A 17817-nucleotide genomic window follows, 5' to 3' on the forward strand; every position below is an offset into this window, starting at 1 on the left:
CGCTCCATGCCCATAATTCTCCCAGGAATAACTTGCTTATTGTGTAGCCTTCAGCAGGACTCTCATGCTTCCCTGCTCCATGCTTAAGTTTCTAATCAAGTCAGTTCATTTCATTCTATTAGGGGCTGTAGTCTTCATTTTATGGACTAAAAAAGGAATAAATATCTGGGAATGCAAATTAATGAGACATTGACTTGATGAGCTACTCGTGCATGGATCTAGAAGACTTGAGCGCTCTGATTTAGTCAAAGGTGAGAAAATGGAAAGCTTACAAGTATTGCCCATTCTAGTATTTTAATTTAGGATTCAATTATTAGTGATAATTTTAACAATAATAAAAAGTAACGTTTATTTTACTCCTGTACAGCGGTTTTAAATTACTATGAAAACACATCTTTTGTATTCATTCGTTTTCCTTCCCTCTAAATTAATTGTGCACTTTCAAATCCTGGCACATGCCAGCTCATTATGGAGTTCTGTTCTTTCTAAGAACTCTGTCACATTAGTGGAGCTGCCTGGCTGCTGGAAGGAACTGTGCTGTGGTGAAAAAACCTTTTTCTTCAAGTTAACCTTGGATTTTGTTATCATTCTGAATTTAAGTATGTACACTGTACAAAAAAAGGCTCGCTTGTAAATGATATAATAAACTATAATGTTGCTCTCTCGATAGTAAGATCTAGGCCACGTGGTTACATAAGACAACCACCCCTTTTTCTTTGTTCACTAATAACATCATTATGAGGCTTGACAAGAATATTTTTCAGTGCAAGTATTAAAAAGATGACACTTTTAATAAATACTTCTCACTGCAGAGTTATAATATGTACTTTACTAAAGCGAAACGCTAAGTTAAAATAATTTATTGCACGATTTAAATGCTCACTAGTGTCAAGGCGCTGCTCGTGCACAGGCTCTTTCAGCTAGAGTCTAGAGCTGTGACCCTTGGCTCAGCTCTCCTTGTTAATGTGTTGGCTCCCCGCCTCTTAAGTTTATAAACATATCGGATTTCCTTCTACAACGTCATACCAGACTGCCAGAAACACAGAATTTCTGAGTTCCAAACTGCAGATTCACCCGCTGTCAGTTCTGATTTTCTCCACGTGATCTCAGTCTGCCTGTAACTATTCCCGGAGGCCGGAATCTTTGAAGCCGGAACCTATCAGCTCACCGCACGGACTCCTTTCTCCATCGGACACGTTGGGAAGTATTGTGGTTCAGCCGGACCCTTTTCCGCGTTGCTCCTGCTGCTGGACTGGCCGGCGTCAGCGCTCATTCATTGGCTCCGACTTCTCCTTCCAAGATGGCGGCGGCGGGGGAGCGATGGAAACACTGATGACAGTCCGTAAGCTGGCCTCCCTCTGTACCATGGTGAGTGCAGGCTCTGGGGGAGGAAGCAAGAGGGGCTCGGAGTGGGGGGCACGCGTGGAGGTCAGCCCCAAGCTCCTCGCTGCAGCCGGGAGAGCGAGCACTGCCACCATCTGCCCTGGGTGGTGGAAGAGGGTGTGGTATATTTATTAGGACAGCTCCCTTCAGAAAAAGACACTGCGAATCCGTTCTCCCCTTGGAAGTGAGCTCTCTTTCTTGCCATACAGGATGAGAGGTTGCGGTATTATCTTTTTACCAGCCGAGGCAGAGAGTCTCTTGCTCATTAGTGATGCATTGATTAATCGCCCCCTCCTCTGAAAACACCGTGATGCTCCCTTCAACTGACAGAGTATCCAAAGTGAGGTCATCTCTGGGGTGCAGTCCAGAAAGAGGTTTTTGTGTGAGATTTCTCCTAACATTAATGGAAGGTGCTGGCTCGCGTTCTCTCCCAGCAATAATGTTGGACTATCTGTCTCCTGTCACAGAAAATGATGGCTGCAGTTCTCTACTGTCTGAAAAAAGTGACGTTGAAGGGTGTGCTACCCCACCCCCAGAATCTAAAAGTCATGTATGATTCCTACAGTGGCGTAAGAGGTACATTCTGGAGGACAAAATTTAATTATGATGTTTGGTAGTTAGTACGATCTTCCTCTATAAACTATTAAGATGTCTCCTCCGCTCAGTTGAAAGACCTTGGATTCTCCACCACATGAATGACTAAATGAGCTTCTTTACCGGAGTGAACAACGACATTTCTCACTCCAGTAGGAATCAACCCTTTCACGCCAACAAGTCGTCAGCGATTATGCAATCTCTCTGTCCCGTGACATATTGGGCGTCTGACTCATCTCTAAATTATACGAAACACAATTATGTTTGATGTCAACAGTCTGAGTGTCTCCAGTCTACAAATAGCCCACATCCCTAAATGCACCACGATTCCCAAAGTGCTAAGCGGTCCGTTGAATTCGTTTTAAGCGTTTTACCAATACATTGATAATATCTCTTCTGGGATGAAGTCATGTTGTCAGTTTCCTCTTTCCTCTTAACGGGGTGGGGGGAAGGGGGGGGGAATAATCATGCCACCACGTCCCTGCCTTTCCGTAGCCCACGGACTCTTGCACCAAAGTGAAATTTCAGTGGTCGCCTCCCTCTACACTCCTCCAGTTACTTTCTGCGTTTTTCATCATCTCTAAAGTCACATGTATAATTTATATATGTATGTAATTTAGTCGTATTTCAAGAAGAAAGGCTGCACATAGCAGTGATTGTGGTGGCTAGCATAGTTTTGTAACATATCCGTAAACGCACCATCTGTAATAATATGCTTGGCGTAGACAGACGTGTGATCTTTAATGAATATTTATATACATTGTTTTGCTAGAGCGCCAATTCATCAGTTGGTATTCGAGCGCTTTACATGTCACATTAAACTGTTTATACATGATAAGCTTATAACAATTTCATTCGAAGATCTTCAATGCAGGAAGAATAACCAATCATTAAACTATACATGTGCAGTACCCAAGTATGCTCTCTTGTCTTTCAAGTTTCAATAGATATTCGTTTAAATTATATTTTGAACACTGGAGGGAGGGTGTTGTGCAGATATCGGATAGTGGGCGTTTCAGTGCATCGGTGAAAAATATGGTAATTTGGGAGTCAGCAAAAAGAGGCTTCTATGTAACTGCAAGACTATGCTTGGTGAATCTTAGTTTCTGAGATGGTATATAGCGATACATTGCCAGAGAGGTAGTTATGGGCCAGACCCTTTATTGATTTGTGTATTGGTATCAGTAGTATGTAGATATGGTTCTGTTCTTGGCTTGCTTGGCGGTATTATGATAAGGTGGAGTTATGCCTAGGTTGTACAAGAAGTGGATAGTGATGAATATGGAAAGCATAGGGCCTCGATTTGAGAAGAGGTCAACATGAATGAGGGTCGTGTGGAGTTGAGACAATCAGAGATGTATGACTAGAGGTGAGGTGGAAGAGTGGCAAATGAGAAAACAGAGTATTGTTGGTACAGAGGTAGCATGAGACCAATGGTCAGGTCAAAAGAAAATTCATTTTGTATCAGTGAATGCATATACATCGTGACAGACAATCACATGTACTGTATTGCTTATTTATGGAGCAACTGAAAGTTTAGTTTCAAATATGTAAACTGATTAAGTCAGCCTGGAGGATGAGGGATGTTACCCCGAAAACGGTTCCAGGATTCTTGTTTCCAAACCAGGGAAGACCTGGCTTGGCAGTTGGGGCTGGACTGTTCCCAGAAGGAACAGGGTCAAGACTGATTTGCATATGGCTGGGTCTGAACTGGGATGGCGAAGAGAGCTAAAGAATGATGATGGATTCAACCCAGATCTGTGACGGGGGGGGGGGGGGGGGGGGGGAGATGAGCGTCTGAAAAGTTTCAGTGCCCCATCCATCATCACCTTGTGTTTGCCCACTATAATATGCCAATAGTCTGAACTGAAGCTGCTGAGAGAACAGACATGTTTTCAAAATCTGAGATTGGGGATGTAACCTGCCTCCTAGGACAGAGAGTTGATATTAGTGATTTGCACTCTAAAAGGCCTCCCAAATTTGATCTATTCAGAAGGTTGCCATTATAAGTAATTGCTTGATAGGCAAGCACAGTTAGTCATTGGGCATGCATGCATCTATGAGATTTTCTTGTTCACAAAGTATTGCCTGTACTGTAATGCTTGGCCTGTGAAAGTAGGTTTATTGCTGCATATGAAGCCACTACTGAAACTCTAGTGCCGCAGAAACTCATTTATGTCTTCAATGCCGCACAGCCTTTGCTGTTGCATTCTAGGTGTTTGAAGCCTTTTAATCTCATCGCCCAGAAGTCCTGGATAAATTCAATTTCCTGAACGCAAGCGAAAAGCCACACGTATATGCATTGCTGACTGATGATGAGGGAAGAAAAGGAGGAGCAAAATGCATCGTTATTGGTCCTAAAAGATGAAAGGGGTCTACAGATTACGAGAAAGATGTGAATCTACAAGAAATGTACTCTTCGGAGTTGGAATGTGGCAAAGGGTCCTTAAAAGACTTGTAGTTGTTGGCGTTCAAATTTGTCTGACGAAGGGGTATAGATGGATCTCAAGATACTTATGAGGATGAGGGGTATATCATATCTATTTCAAATTAAAGTGGAAAATTAACTCTAATTTTGCAGATTATAATTTCTTTATTTGTTCTTTCGAATGCCAAGGTTGTAGTCTGATTCATGAATCCATACAGTTGACTGGATGTGTTAACACAATGAAAATAATCTCATATCTTTTTAAATATAGGACCTTGACGATTCCCTTTGTTTTTTTTGTACTGAAAAGTGTTAATTTTTACACTAAGTTGTCTTTATGCAGCGTTAGGAAGGAGAGTGGCCCAATACAGCTCAATGCTGACAGTGAAGAGGCTGAGTTTGATCTGACCTGTGTAGCCTGCGGTGCACTGTGTTTGTAACACTCCTCAGGTAGAGCTGGAATTGGACCATCCTGTCAGGTTAGGATGTTGCCTTCTTCAAGTTATGCCTACTCTTTCCTGGAGACCACATCTGCTACTGAGGAAGTTGGGGCAGAATATTAGGTTGTATTAGGATTACAAATCAGTGTCAAGAATTAAGAGTTGAATTTTGATTGGCATGGACGTTTTAATCAATCTTTATCTCTGGCTCGCTTTAGAATGTCAAAGAGGTTTGCTTATCTCACTGTGGAAATTGATATACAGTATTGTTTTTTATTGCTGCACCTTGATTTGATGATCTGACTTTCTATTGTCATCCTCTCACATCCAAAAACAGCAGTAATAATTTTAGAAACAATAAAGAAATTAGAGTATTAGTTGGGGGTGAGATACAACCTCAAAATAATAATTACAGTCCTTGTCAGGATGAATTACAAAAGTCGCTAAATAAACATGTGCTCTACCCGCTGGTAGCTATGGCACAGAGCAACCAGACTCAAGTCAGAGACAATATGTAAAGGATTTATGTAGCACTCAAACACTAATAAATTGCAAACCCACACAACAAAAATCCCAAACCAAAACAACAAAAATCCAATTAATAGAACCAAAGTTAATGAATTTGTAAAGTTTATATCTGAAAATAGCTTCACTAAGAGTCAATCGGAGGAAACTGTTCGCGCTGGACAAGGACAAGGGTAACATTTAAGGCTGACCACGATGGAGCGCTAGTCCAATACAAAGAGCAGGTTCATCCCAGATCCTTTCAAAACTTTCATGGAGGTAGTTAAACTGCGCAGGGCCAGGCAGCTGACTGGATTTGAGGTAGGGCTCAATGATGGGGAGCGCCTCTGAGTTGCTTGGATACTGCTAGGCACCAAGTCTGGGGAAGTTGAGACTGGGGAAGCTGCCGATCGGGCACTACTCTGTGTCAAGTCAGGGGAAGCCATTGAATGGGTGCTGCTTGGCGTAAAGTCTGGGGAAGCCGTAGATCGGGTGCTGCCCATTCCCTAATCCAGTGAAGCTGTCAATGAAGGTTGTCCCTGTTGATGCTTGGCGTTGAGTCCTGTGAAACCTTTAGTTAGGCAGGAAGGAGTACACTCTGACTGCAGCCATAAGCCCAGGAGCTTGGACACAGTACTTTAGGGTCAGGACTTACTCCCACAGAGGTCAGCAGATGGGACCAGGTCGGGTGCAGTTGGGCTCGTCAGCTGGAAAGCAGGAAAAGGCCCTTGGAAGCATTTTGTCTTTTTTCAGGTTCCTCAGACAGCAGGGCAGTTTTTCCAGTGAATCTACACAGGTCACGGAAAGTTCTGAGAAAGGTATTGGGGATGCCACATTCTTGACCAGTGCGAGCCTGTTGACAGTTTTTATCTTCCTTCAAGTGCTGTTCATTTTAAGTCTACAGTTTTTATTTGGGATAGATATTTGGCTTGCATGACATTCTCTAAAAGTGGTATATTTTTAATACTGTCCTGAAGTTTGCATTACCCAAAATGTGCACATTTTTTGTAATTTTGCACATTGTGAAATTTGTCATGATTTTTAGCCTTGGAGACTGGTTTGAGTAGAAAATGTCTTGCTAAGATACGTTGTCCCTGATATCGCACATGATAAGTAATGATACCATGGTTTATATTATTTATTGCCTATTAAGAGTTCGAGGGGAATAACAAGCGGATTTTAGTGCTTAACGGGTCAAAATCCGCACTATAAGGTAAATACTGTATACTTTTTCCCCCTTTTAAATTTCAGCAGGTTTAAAAAAAAAAAATCTTTTTATTAAAGAATCGGACAAAGAAAACTGCGATGACAGCAATCATTCCAACTCAATATGTAAAGACAGCTGCATCCACTGATGGAGTCCCATCAGTATAGCAACATTTCGACACTGAACTTTGTATCAACATCACACAGATCAGCAGTATTATCTATACCATCAGCATTACGCAACTTCATAATTAGTGTCCATCAGGGTTCACAGAGCTCCCCCCTGTAAGTATTTCATTTCACCCATATTTTAGTCCAAATATTTGGACAACCTCTCCCCTCATAGACAACCCTTTCCACTAACAATCATCAGTCTGTGTCTCACTTCCAGACACCCAAACTTGGGCTGAATTCGGATATCCACGTTAGGGTTATGGTTGGGACCATCAGTCCCAATGTGAGCCAGAGCCGGTCCATACAATTTAAGGTCTGTTTCAGCCTAAACATTTAGGAAACATAATTTGGCCGAGAGTACCAACTCACTCTCCACAACATTATTCAGGCAAGCAGACACCCTCTCCAAGTAATATTTGAGCACTGGGCAACTTCACAGCATATGGAAAACGTGCCTTCCTGACCACACTTTCTCGGACACAAAGCATTATCAATTTTGCCCATTTTAACCAGGGTAGTACATGCATTATAGCTGTGGTGAAGAATTTTTAGTTGTACCAAGTGAAATCTTGAGCGTATGGTCCTCTCCCTCAGGGAAGTTAGGGCTTCAGGCCACTCTCCCTCCTCCGAGTCCCCTATGATTTGCTTCCAGCTCGCCAACAGTTTAGCCAGAGGATCAGGAGAGCTACTAATTTACGATAGGTTAGCAACATTGTCTGTCTTGGCATGTATGCATCTAGTAACCAATACATAAGTGGGGAGGACCCATCGAGGTCTTCACCTCTAGGGATTGCATTACGCTGGGCATGTCGGATTTGCAAATTTTGGCAGGTTTGACCTGCCGAAATGTAACGAAGGTTGAGGTATTTAATGTATTGATAATTAGGGAACCTAAGCAGCTCTATCAGCCAAGTTTACTGAACTGCCACTGATTGCCAGCCTTTAAACAGATCTGTGGACAGAGGCTTCATAAAAAACCGAAACCTACTTCATTCCAGGTTTCCAAGAGTAGTGCCCCACTAGGAGTTGTTTACACCTGTCTGTGTTTAAAGCGACGTTGCCACACAACTCAATGGTTATCCTCCTGCTGATTACTCAACAGGTATGACTTTTCCTGAGTTCAGTCACTAACCATTTGCCAGAGATCATATCTACTCGTTAGTCCAATTTGGTGGCCATGATCTATAGTGCCAGAAAGAATAGACTTCTTGGGCGAAGCTCCAATTCCTCTTAGACTTCATTTTTCTAACCCTTCATGCTAAAGAGCCACAATATTAAGCAAAATAACACATCTTAAAAAAAAAACAGCCAACAACCAAATTCCCTTTCCACTGAAATTCCAAGATTTGGTCTTTACTTTAAAGAAATACTGATTCCCCCCACTCTTAGCCTCTTTGGTGTTTTGATGTCTCTATTGAGCTCTCTCTTTCTGGATATTTTCTGTCTTATTCTCTGGGCCTCTATTCTAGCTGGGTGTCTTTGTGAGTCTTTTATGTTATGTTATGTTATGTTAGGGTTTTGTTAGAGCGCGCAACTGTTATCCGTGAACAACAATAGGATGACAGCAATGTATTCATTTGTACAAGAAATTGATAAGGAATATGTAATCCCTACTAAACAGCCCTTTATTTCCTCTTATCGCTTTGGAACTCCCTCTTTCCTTATTCCTCTTTGTCTGACCCACACAGCCCATCAACACTTTAATCTACACCAGTCAGTGGTTCCTTCTCCAAGTCCCCTTGCGGCCCCCAGTTGTACGTCCACTTAGGAATTCCTTTGCCTCATCCGTATCCCTTAGACATTCCCCTACACATTCCTCTCATTCCAGACGTTCCCTGTAATGAAATACTAAATAAGTTGCCTTTTCCCTAGTCCTTCCACTGCCTGCAGCCACCTCACTTTGGCCCTTTCTCCACCCTTCTTCCCTCACTCTTCCTCTGACATCCTTCTCTTCCTTTCCTCATATTGTATCTTATTCCATTCACATTTCCTATGATCTTCTGCCTCCTAAAATTATTGCCCTAACTGCCTACATTCCTTCATTACAAAGAACCAGGGCACTTTTTATCTTTCCAGTTCTGACTCATTTGCAAGTTATTTCTTCAAATAATCCTTAGCAATGCCAATCGCAAGTGTGTTTTGAATATGATGCCCCACAAAGTCAGAAATGTGGCCAACCTTACCGAGGGAGGTGCAGGTTATTATGTGGTCTCCATGCCAGCTCCCAGCAGTAGCTGAGTTCATGGGCTCTCTGGTGGGAGGCTTAGGATCTGCCAGCCTATAGTTCTGATCTGCATAGGTGCCCACTGGGTGTCCACAGGCGCAGCCAGTTCAGAGCTGCATGGCTCTCTGGTGGTAGCCTAGGATCGATGGTGCTGTCTGTCAGCCTATAGTTCTGAGCTACATAGGTGCCCAGCTGGGTACCCACTGTAGCTGCCAGCTGAGTTGCATGGCTCTCTGGTGATAGGCTAGGACCGATGGTGCTGTCTACCAGCCTTTAGATCTGAGCGGCATAGGTGCCCAGCTGGGTGCCCACTGGAGCTGCCAGCTGAGTTGCATAGCTCTCTGGTGAGAGGCTAGCTAGGACCGATGGTGCAATAGATAGACAGAGTGAGGGCGATAGATGGACAGAGTGAGGGCGATAGATAGAGGGCAATAGATGTGTTACAAATTAAGCCCTAGGAAAGGACAGCGCTCTGACACCTTTGGGTAAAGTCCGCGCATTATAAAAATGCATCAATAAATCTGTTAATAACGTTTCAAGGAGCGCAGTAGTCTAATTCGACTGTAGCTGTTGGGCTGGTATTTAAAATGCATATGTCCGCTGTTTGACAGGCCACTCTGTCCTTTGTGCCAACTGAACTCTAAACTATGCCCATGCTCTTAATAAGATCTCTGCTAGCAGATGTAACAAAGCCAGTATTTAGTTGTAGTTTCAACCGACATTGAAACAATATTTTTATTTCGATTAAAGCCACATTGTGTATACTTTATGTGCCCTCTATAACATAAACTGATAAAAGGAAGAGAGTCAGTGAAGCTGCATACATCCTGTTAATCTTCAAAATAATGTGAATACAGGCACTTTTTTTGTTCACAAAATAACGACTAATAAAAAAAAATCAACTGTAGGTACGTATGTAAACATGCACGAACAAAATTGTTTCGGTTTAACAAAAAACAACGTTTAACTCAATACACTTTAAGCTATTCCCCAAGAAAAAAATCACGCACATGTTTATTGTGACACTGGGATAATTGTAATGCATTGCCATTTAGTTCAGACAAAAACACAGACCGAAAGTCTGCTATAGTGTGAAACATCACATTTTCACCATTTGGAAAGGAAACTAGACCAGGATAATTAAGTGCTTTAAGCCTTGTAGGGGGTGTGAGGGGTGCAGAGGCCTCAAATGGGCATCTACAGCATGTCTGAGTGATGCGGATCCAGAACCCTGATGCTTGTATCTTCTTCTAGAAGAAAGCATGCGTTAACTTAAACCGCACTTTCCAGCACCCAGTGCCAAGATGTCGTAGGAGGTGACCGTTTGAGCTGCAAAAACGCCTATGATGTTACAGAACAAAACTAAAGTAACGCTCTTCTTGACCAATTCACAGGGACAAAGTGAGCTAATCCCCTGACTCATTGTGATCACAGCCACTTTTGCTGCTGCCTGATCAAAGCTGGCCTTTGAAAACTTGACCTTCAACTTGTTATGACAAATTCACAGCTGAGCAGAGAAAGTCAGGAAACAACAAAGGGCAGCCTGATAAGACATAGCATTGCCACGAAGGGGGTGGCATCGGGTCGATAAGGGGCAGTTTCCAGTACACACTGCACTGCTGGCAGGTTCACCTTCATTGCTGGTGAAACAATAAATTCCAAGAGCAAAGGTAAGCATCAGCTGTTCACTGCAAGGCACGGCTAGAGGTGTATTTATAAGAGGTGCAAACTGCAGAAAAGTTCCGAAGGCAGTTGTTTCTTTCAATGTCACTTATGTTCGCTGCTGAGAAGTCAAACAGAAGGGGCAAGCTGCAAGGTCTAGCATGTATGAATGTAAACATGTATAGAGGATGTGGCCTAACGTCTAGAGCGGTCGACCTCTACGCTGGGGATGGGAAACCAGGTTAGAGTCTCAGCAGAGACGGTTGACATTCTGTGAGTCATAGCAAATCACGTAATCGTACGTGCCTAACAAAATGAATGTTTCCATCTGTAACACAAACCGGGCTCATGTAAAGCGCTCTAATACCTTCAGGTCGAGTTCCCGCTATATAAAACTACAAAGATATTTTTTCTAAAAGTATGCTATTGTAAATGGACTTATGTAGCGCTTCTTTAGAGGTGTGTTTATAAGAGGTGCAAACTGCAGAAAAGTTCCGAAGGCAGTTGTTTCCTTCAATGTCACTTATGTTCGCTGCTGAGAAGTCAAACAGAAGGGGCAAGCTGCAAGGTCTAGCATGTATGAATGTAAACATGTATAGAGGATGTGGCCTAACGTCTAGAGCGGTCGACCTCTACGCTGGGGATGGGAAACCAGGTTCGTGTCTCAGCAGAGACAGTTGACATTCTGTGAGTCAGAGCAAACCACGTAATCGTCCCGTGCCTAACAACACCATTGCAATCATATGTGCACATTGCACGCATATAATACAACTCAGCTATCAAGCTGAATTGAATTATTTTGAAACAGTAATTATTTGCGAGAACCTGTGTGTCTGCAGTTAATGTTTGTGTCCCCGCCAGGCATCAAATCCAAAGCATGCAGGAATAGCTTTGGAAAGAAGCCCAACGCTAGGAATGGCTCAGTTTGCTGCATCACTTCTCCGTACATATGCCCTGTCTCTTCAATACACCCTATTTAAAAAATGCCAGCATTTCATGCTTTCTCTTCCCGGTCCCTCAGCTTCAGCTGCACGGTGATGTGCAGCTTACAGCCAGGCAGTGATCCCTATCTGGTGAGCACTTGGATTCTGGAGTCCAGCCGAAGGCTGCCACTGCAGTGCGCAACACAAGCCGTGCAAGCATTGCCCTCGCCATAGTAAACCGGCCGCGCAAACTTCACCTGTAGTCAGTAGATGCGGAGCTGCGCTTGCTGTTAATTAATAACTCTGTGGCCACGTTTGAAAGGCAAATGTTCTGTGTTGCCTCGCGTTACCTGGGACCTGTTCTCTGCAGCCTGACATCTCCGAAGTTCCTGGCACCCTGTAATACTTACTGCCGGCCACAAATCCTTTTTTATGTGTGCTCGGATCTCGGGATAATTTGGTAGGTGACCAGCTAATCCGATGTCTAGCAAGATCTGCAGCACAGGCACAAAAGGTAATGTTTTAAAAATTGCAGCGTGAATAGTAGTGCTCGTGATAGGCACAGCGCTCATAAAAGCTGTGGGGAGGGGGGAGGAGAAATGCGAGACACGGCCTGGCGGCCGTGACGTGTGAAGCAGTGGGCGGGGGAGCGGATGCCTTTGAAGTGACGCTCTCGGAGGCAGGCGGCTCGGGAGCGATGGGTAGGGTAATTGGAAGTGTAAACCAGCATGAAAGCCAATGCAGGGCTCGACAAATCTGAAAAATTGTACTAGTCCTGCAGGTCTAGTAACTTGGAAAATCTCCTCGACCCAACTGCAACCTACTTGACCTCTGTCTCTGAAAACGGAGCAAAAGTGACAAGTTAACAAGATTTAAAGACATCTTTATTGCTCAGTCCCTTTGTGAGCAATAAAAATGCCTTTAAATATTGTTATCTTGTCACTTTTGCTCCGTTTTCAAAGACAGAGGACAAAAGTTAGTTTGTCTTCCTACTCGCCAGAAAGGGCGAGTAGGACCTAAAAATAGCTTGTCCTCATCCATTCTCCCTCGCAAATGCGAGCGGGCGAGTGGATTTGTCGAGCCCTGTAATGTGGGGCAAAAGCGCGTGCCTGTGTTCACGTGAACTGTTTGAAATCCGCCGATGGTTTGAGAATTTATTTTGCCCACTATAATTCTCCCCTATCCATTCCTTGTGGAATGGGATAGGCGAGACCTAAAAAGGGTTAAGGTGGCCAAAGGCCCACATTTTAATGTGAAAGATCGAACGTTCTCTATCACCAGAGTTTCTAATGCAGTGCACTCCCTCAAACTATTGTCAGGTGCTGTGCTTTTACTGTGGTGGTGACTTGAAATGTGTCGGTCCTGTCTGTGCATACTGGGACATAGCACAGTGGCTACAGCTGTCGTTTGTAGGATACCTTGCATTTCAGTACTTCGGGCACTTAATGTTATGTGTTAACATACACATGAGAGTTTATAGCATGCACATACACCTTCCAGTATGTCTCTTGGAGCTAATACAGGTTGTTTCTGTTAATTATTCCACAACTGAATGGTATTCATGTTATTTACCCAGGAAGGATGAAAGGCTTTGTGGGCCCTACCAGAGCCTGAAGTTGTAATTATGCTGTCAAACATAGATTCCAGGAGAGCATGCGTTAACCCACTGAACAACCAGAGCCAACAGTCTGTGGTATCTATGTGTTAAAATATTCAGTTTCATTGCAGTTTGTATAAATAACTAGTGCTTTATTCAGGACTTCTGCAACACATGTCCGTTCCCCTGCACTATATACAGCATGCGTTCGTAGTAAACTTATTGGTACTTTTTAATCAATCTCAGTACGGCCGATGGTTACGATGCCATTCCTGAATCCTCCAGACTCGTGTCCTGAAGGTGACACACATCACTGCCGTAGCACTCACTATACTGATGCATACAAACATACGCAGATGTCACCTGAATGAATTAAAGTGACAGACAGAACCTGGCGCCGGAACCTAGCATTTCATGCTTCGAGATTTGTATCCACTCTTGCCTCTTTGTATATTTTTTCATGTGAAATCTTTAACAAACATTCACCAATCGTGTGCATCGGCGGGCAGAGAGTGTGCCTCTTTTTAACTTGCTTAAAAAATAATAGTTGTGTATCCTGGGTTTCGTTTGCCTTAAGAACTTTTATTCTTTTGAGGTGGTTCGTTTCTATAGTTGAAACTCAGGTCAAGTACAAAATGTTTATTCCATCACATTACAACCGACTGGGTTGTTTTCACATGCATCCTCTTTCCAATTTGAATGTTTAAACCTACTTTTTCCAGAACCCTTTTACTATCTTTGATCAAAAACCAGGCTTGAACTTGTCCTAGTGTTGACCTTCACATTTGTGGTTCCATTTCACTGCGAATATTTATAAGTCTGACGTTCCTCGTTCTCTTACTACTTCTTTATGCAAAAATACCCACATCCTTTTATAGCAACACTGCCAAGGATCATGCGCCAAAGGTGCCTCTGGTTTGAGAGGAACTGAAGTGATTAATGTGTGAAGTGCGTCATACCCACTTCTTGGAAGTGTAGTTCGTAGCTGTCAAAAACAGGGCAGCATCTCTTGCCAGAGGCCTGGTTTGCAGGCTCCTCGGGACTAAACGTTGCCTGTGTTATTTTATAATTTTATTACTCCAGCTCTTATCAGTAGAGTGTGGGATAAGAAATGTCGAGAGTAATAAACTGTAATATTGTCCCAAATGTATAGTTAGTGAGTTTCCATTATCACACTTTTCTGCTTTCACATAATTTGATATACCCTTTTCACCTGCAGATTTGAACGTGTTTACCCTAGTATTTGTAGAGTTACCGGCTCATAAACTGACGTCGATGCATCAGCTCCTGAAAGGTTCCTGTACTGTAGACTGAATAATTATGAAAATAACATCTTCCTAGGATTGGTCAAGGTCCCATCTTTTTAGAATGGAGAGTGGGTCACTTTTGAAACATCTGCGAAAATATGAACTTTGTTTTTGACAAGAGGTTGTCCCTTTCACTTTCGGGATTGTTGCTGTTGCAAAATCCGCAGGACAGTAAACTGAAGTTGGTGGAAAATATCCATTCTTTGTACCAGAAGCCATGAATGCTCTTTAAAACGATAGGAATTCGCCCTTTATTAATCTCCTGGTTTACCTTCAGGTATTTACTTCAGAATACCAAAAGACACATTCTCAGCAATCCGACTAAATGCTCCAAGTGACTAATCTTAACTGACAACTCATTCCATTTTATTAATTCGGATATAAGCAACATTTAACAAACAGATACAAGTTAACGCACTTGTTAGTCAAAAAATCACTGTTTGGGAAAGCATGGATGCGCTTGATATGGCAGCCTGGCTCCTTACACCACCAAATCTAATTGTCATATTTTTTCATGTTTGGGAGAACTTGCCTTATGGAATAAGCTGCAAACCACAGTCCGTTCAGTTCCTTGCCTCCTCCAATCCTCTTTCAAAATGTGTCTGTACAGAAGACTTTATGGATGTCTGATCATTTTGGGACTTACTGAAGTTGGCAAATCGGAGAGGTATTCTGTGGAACCAGGGTAGTCTGTTACTAGTGACTGATTATTTGTTATGTCCTGCCTATGGTAGGTTTGTTAATTGAAAGGCCAGGGCTTCAGTTTCTTAAGGAATTCAAGAAGAAAGGAGGAGGTTCGTCTATTGATTGGGAGGCTGTTCCATGCTTTAGGGGCAACTGCCCGTCCTCCTGATCTGGTTCTGCGTTTGCGTTGGATGTGTGCAAGCAGGAATCCTACAGAGGTATCTGACTGGTGATGCGACTGTTCATGTAGGTAGGGCCTGAGTAGTATAGTGCCTTGAATGTGTGTGAGGAGTTTGAATTGAGCACCTTTGTGAAGCAGGAGCCAGTGGAGCTCCCTGAGGTGTGGTGTGATGTGAGTTATTTTTGGGAGGTTGAGGATAAGTCTGGCGCCGAGTTCTGGATGGTTTCTAGTCTTCTAGTGAGTTGCTTGGTGATCCCAGTGCAGAGGGTGTACCCATAGTTCAACTTGCTGGAAACTAGGGCGTGAGTGACAGTTTTTCTAGTGTTGCTTAGGAGCCATTTGAAGATCTTCCTCGGCATCTTCAGGGTGTGGAAGCAGGATGCAGTGGTGATGTTGACTTGTGCGGTCATGTCTAGTTTGCTGCCAATGAAGCCACAAGGTCAAGGTTCGGTCTTCGTTTGTGATGGGAAGTTGAGTTGTGACGGTGACTGGTACCATTTGAGGGTCAAAGTTGCTGTATATTGTGGGGATTTTGTTACAGAAGAATTCTGAGAGTGTGTTGCAAAGGTCTTAAGAAGGGGAGATGTTCAGGGCGCAGTGAACTCTTTGATTGTTTGATAATGTTGTTTTGGCATGACATGATGTGACCACTATGAAGCAGAAGCCTAGTAGGGGAAATGTTTGGTCATGTATTCTTTTGTGATCTTTTAAAGGTTTTTGCTTTCTCATGTCCCGCCCCTCAGTGTTTTTTTTGAGTTTTGTAGGTGAGACCGCTCCTCTTGTCCCCCTTGGAGCAGATTTATTATGTCAATTGTTGTGCTGTGGTACCTTCTATATATCCATCAGTAAAACATTCTTGTAAAAAGAATAAAATGACCCATGGACTGCAAGTAATTATCCTCATAGTATCTATGAATTTTATTGACTAAAAATTCCCCCGTTAACATTCTGGAACATCATCACCCTGGCCCTTACTGTTATTGGTGTAGTGATAAACTCTAGAGCCTGGTGTGACTTCGTAGACTTTTGATTGGGTTTTACACTGGGCCTACTAATAAGATCTAACATACTAGAAGACCATTATAGATTTAATTCAGGTAATTCAATTTGGCATGTATCAAGGGAGTGGGAATGAAATGCCTGAGAGGATGTCAGCACATCATAAACCAGAGACGCTGCCGAGAATGTATGCTTTCAGTTTGTGTGTTCTGTCATTGGCAGTCTTCGTAGGGATGCTGAGTCTTGCAAGCTTCCATCAACCTGTTTGTCCGCTTGTGAGTTGTGCATTTGATTGGGGATGCAGATGTCAGTGCTGTTTGATCCCATGGATAAGTTGGTGTGCATGTGTTGTCTGCTGGTTGCTTTATATGTGTACTGCACTCGCTTTTGGCCTGTTAGTGTTTGTCTTTGTGATGTCCATTTGTATTGTTCTTGAGTGTCTTCAGCATTGCCTCCTGTTGTTAGGGAAGAAGTAGTAGGGTATTTAAACAAGCATTTGCAATGCAATAGGTCTCGCATTTTTAAAGTTTGAGCTATTGGCATTGCTAAATAATGCAACACCAATAGCTCAAACTTTATTAATGCGAGACCTATTACATTGCAAATGCTTGTTTAAATTAGAAGCACTATCTGCATTGACAATTAATTGATCAAAATTCTATGCTGTATCTACTGACAGACGGTATTCGTTTGTGTGCCCTGGAATACCTTCTGAAGTGGTGTGACTCCTCCGCTAGATACATTTTGCATCTATCTCCACCACAACAAAAATGTGGGCCTTCAAGACAACCACAGCACTGCCATCGCTAAATTAACTGAGCAAACAGACTGATGAGTAAGGCTCAAACTGTTGATACTTAGTAGAATTGCTCTATTTGGCAGAATTGCTCTAATACAAATGGTGATACTGACAAAAGATTAATACCCGTTTGACAATTCTTGTCATGGCACTTTTTTGAAACCCTGAAGTCATTACTAATCAAACTAATGTTGACCGAGAGACATCTCAGATTAAATATGATATGCGATGAACATGCCGTGATTGTGCGGTTTAACAGTTTTGGCTCTCATGAAGCTGAATATTTCAATGATTGGTAAAGTTGAAAATAAAGTTGTTGTTTTTTAAACTTGAATTTTATATGCTCAAAGTTCAGACAAACAGCTCCAAAAGATGGAGGCTAGTTAATCAATGTCCATAATTACCTCTGGACATTTTGCTTGGGTTGCCTGGACGTCATCCAGAGAATGGGTTTTCCTGTTAGGGTGGAATTGGCCATAGAAGACATAAATAAATGTTTAATGGAGGGATAGTTTTAAAATCGCAGAGAATTAGGATTCAAACAATGTCTGCATTTAGACAATATACATGATACTGTTATATCTGGTTACCAGTAAAAAGATATTGTCGTAAGCTCGACCCACAACTGCGATAATTAGGCTCTGTTTGATTGTACCTCTAATGGTTTTGGCAAATGCTGGGAAGGGAAGGTAAATAACATTTGCAATGATGT

The 17817-nt window shown here is 42.7% G+C and overlaps 1 protein-coding gene across 1 annotated transcript in view; it reads left to right on the plus strand.

Annotated features, from left to right (window-relative positions):
- Positions 1 to 1238: 1238 nt before the first annotated feature.
- Positions 1239 to 17817, plus strand: part of LOC147718472 (ubiquitin carboxyl-terminal hydrolase 12-like) — a 226589-nt gene continuing 210010 nt past the window's right edge. The window contains exon 1 of the mRNA XM_086918395.1: positions 1239 to 1368. Within this exon, the coding sequence (XP_086774521.1) occupies positions 1321 to 1368 (48 nt within the window). The 5' untranslated portion in view covers positions 1239 to 1320. The remainder of the gene's footprint in view (positions 1369 to 17817) is intronic.

The sequence above is a fragment of the Lissotriton vulgaris genome, chromosome 4_1 (genome assembly GCF_964263255.1).
Source record: "Lissotriton vulgaris chromosome 4_1, aLisVul1.2, whole genome shotgun sequence".
NCBI classification, from domain to species: Eukaryota; Metazoa; Chordata; class Amphibia; order Caudata; family Salamandridae; genus Lissotriton; species Lissotriton vulgaris.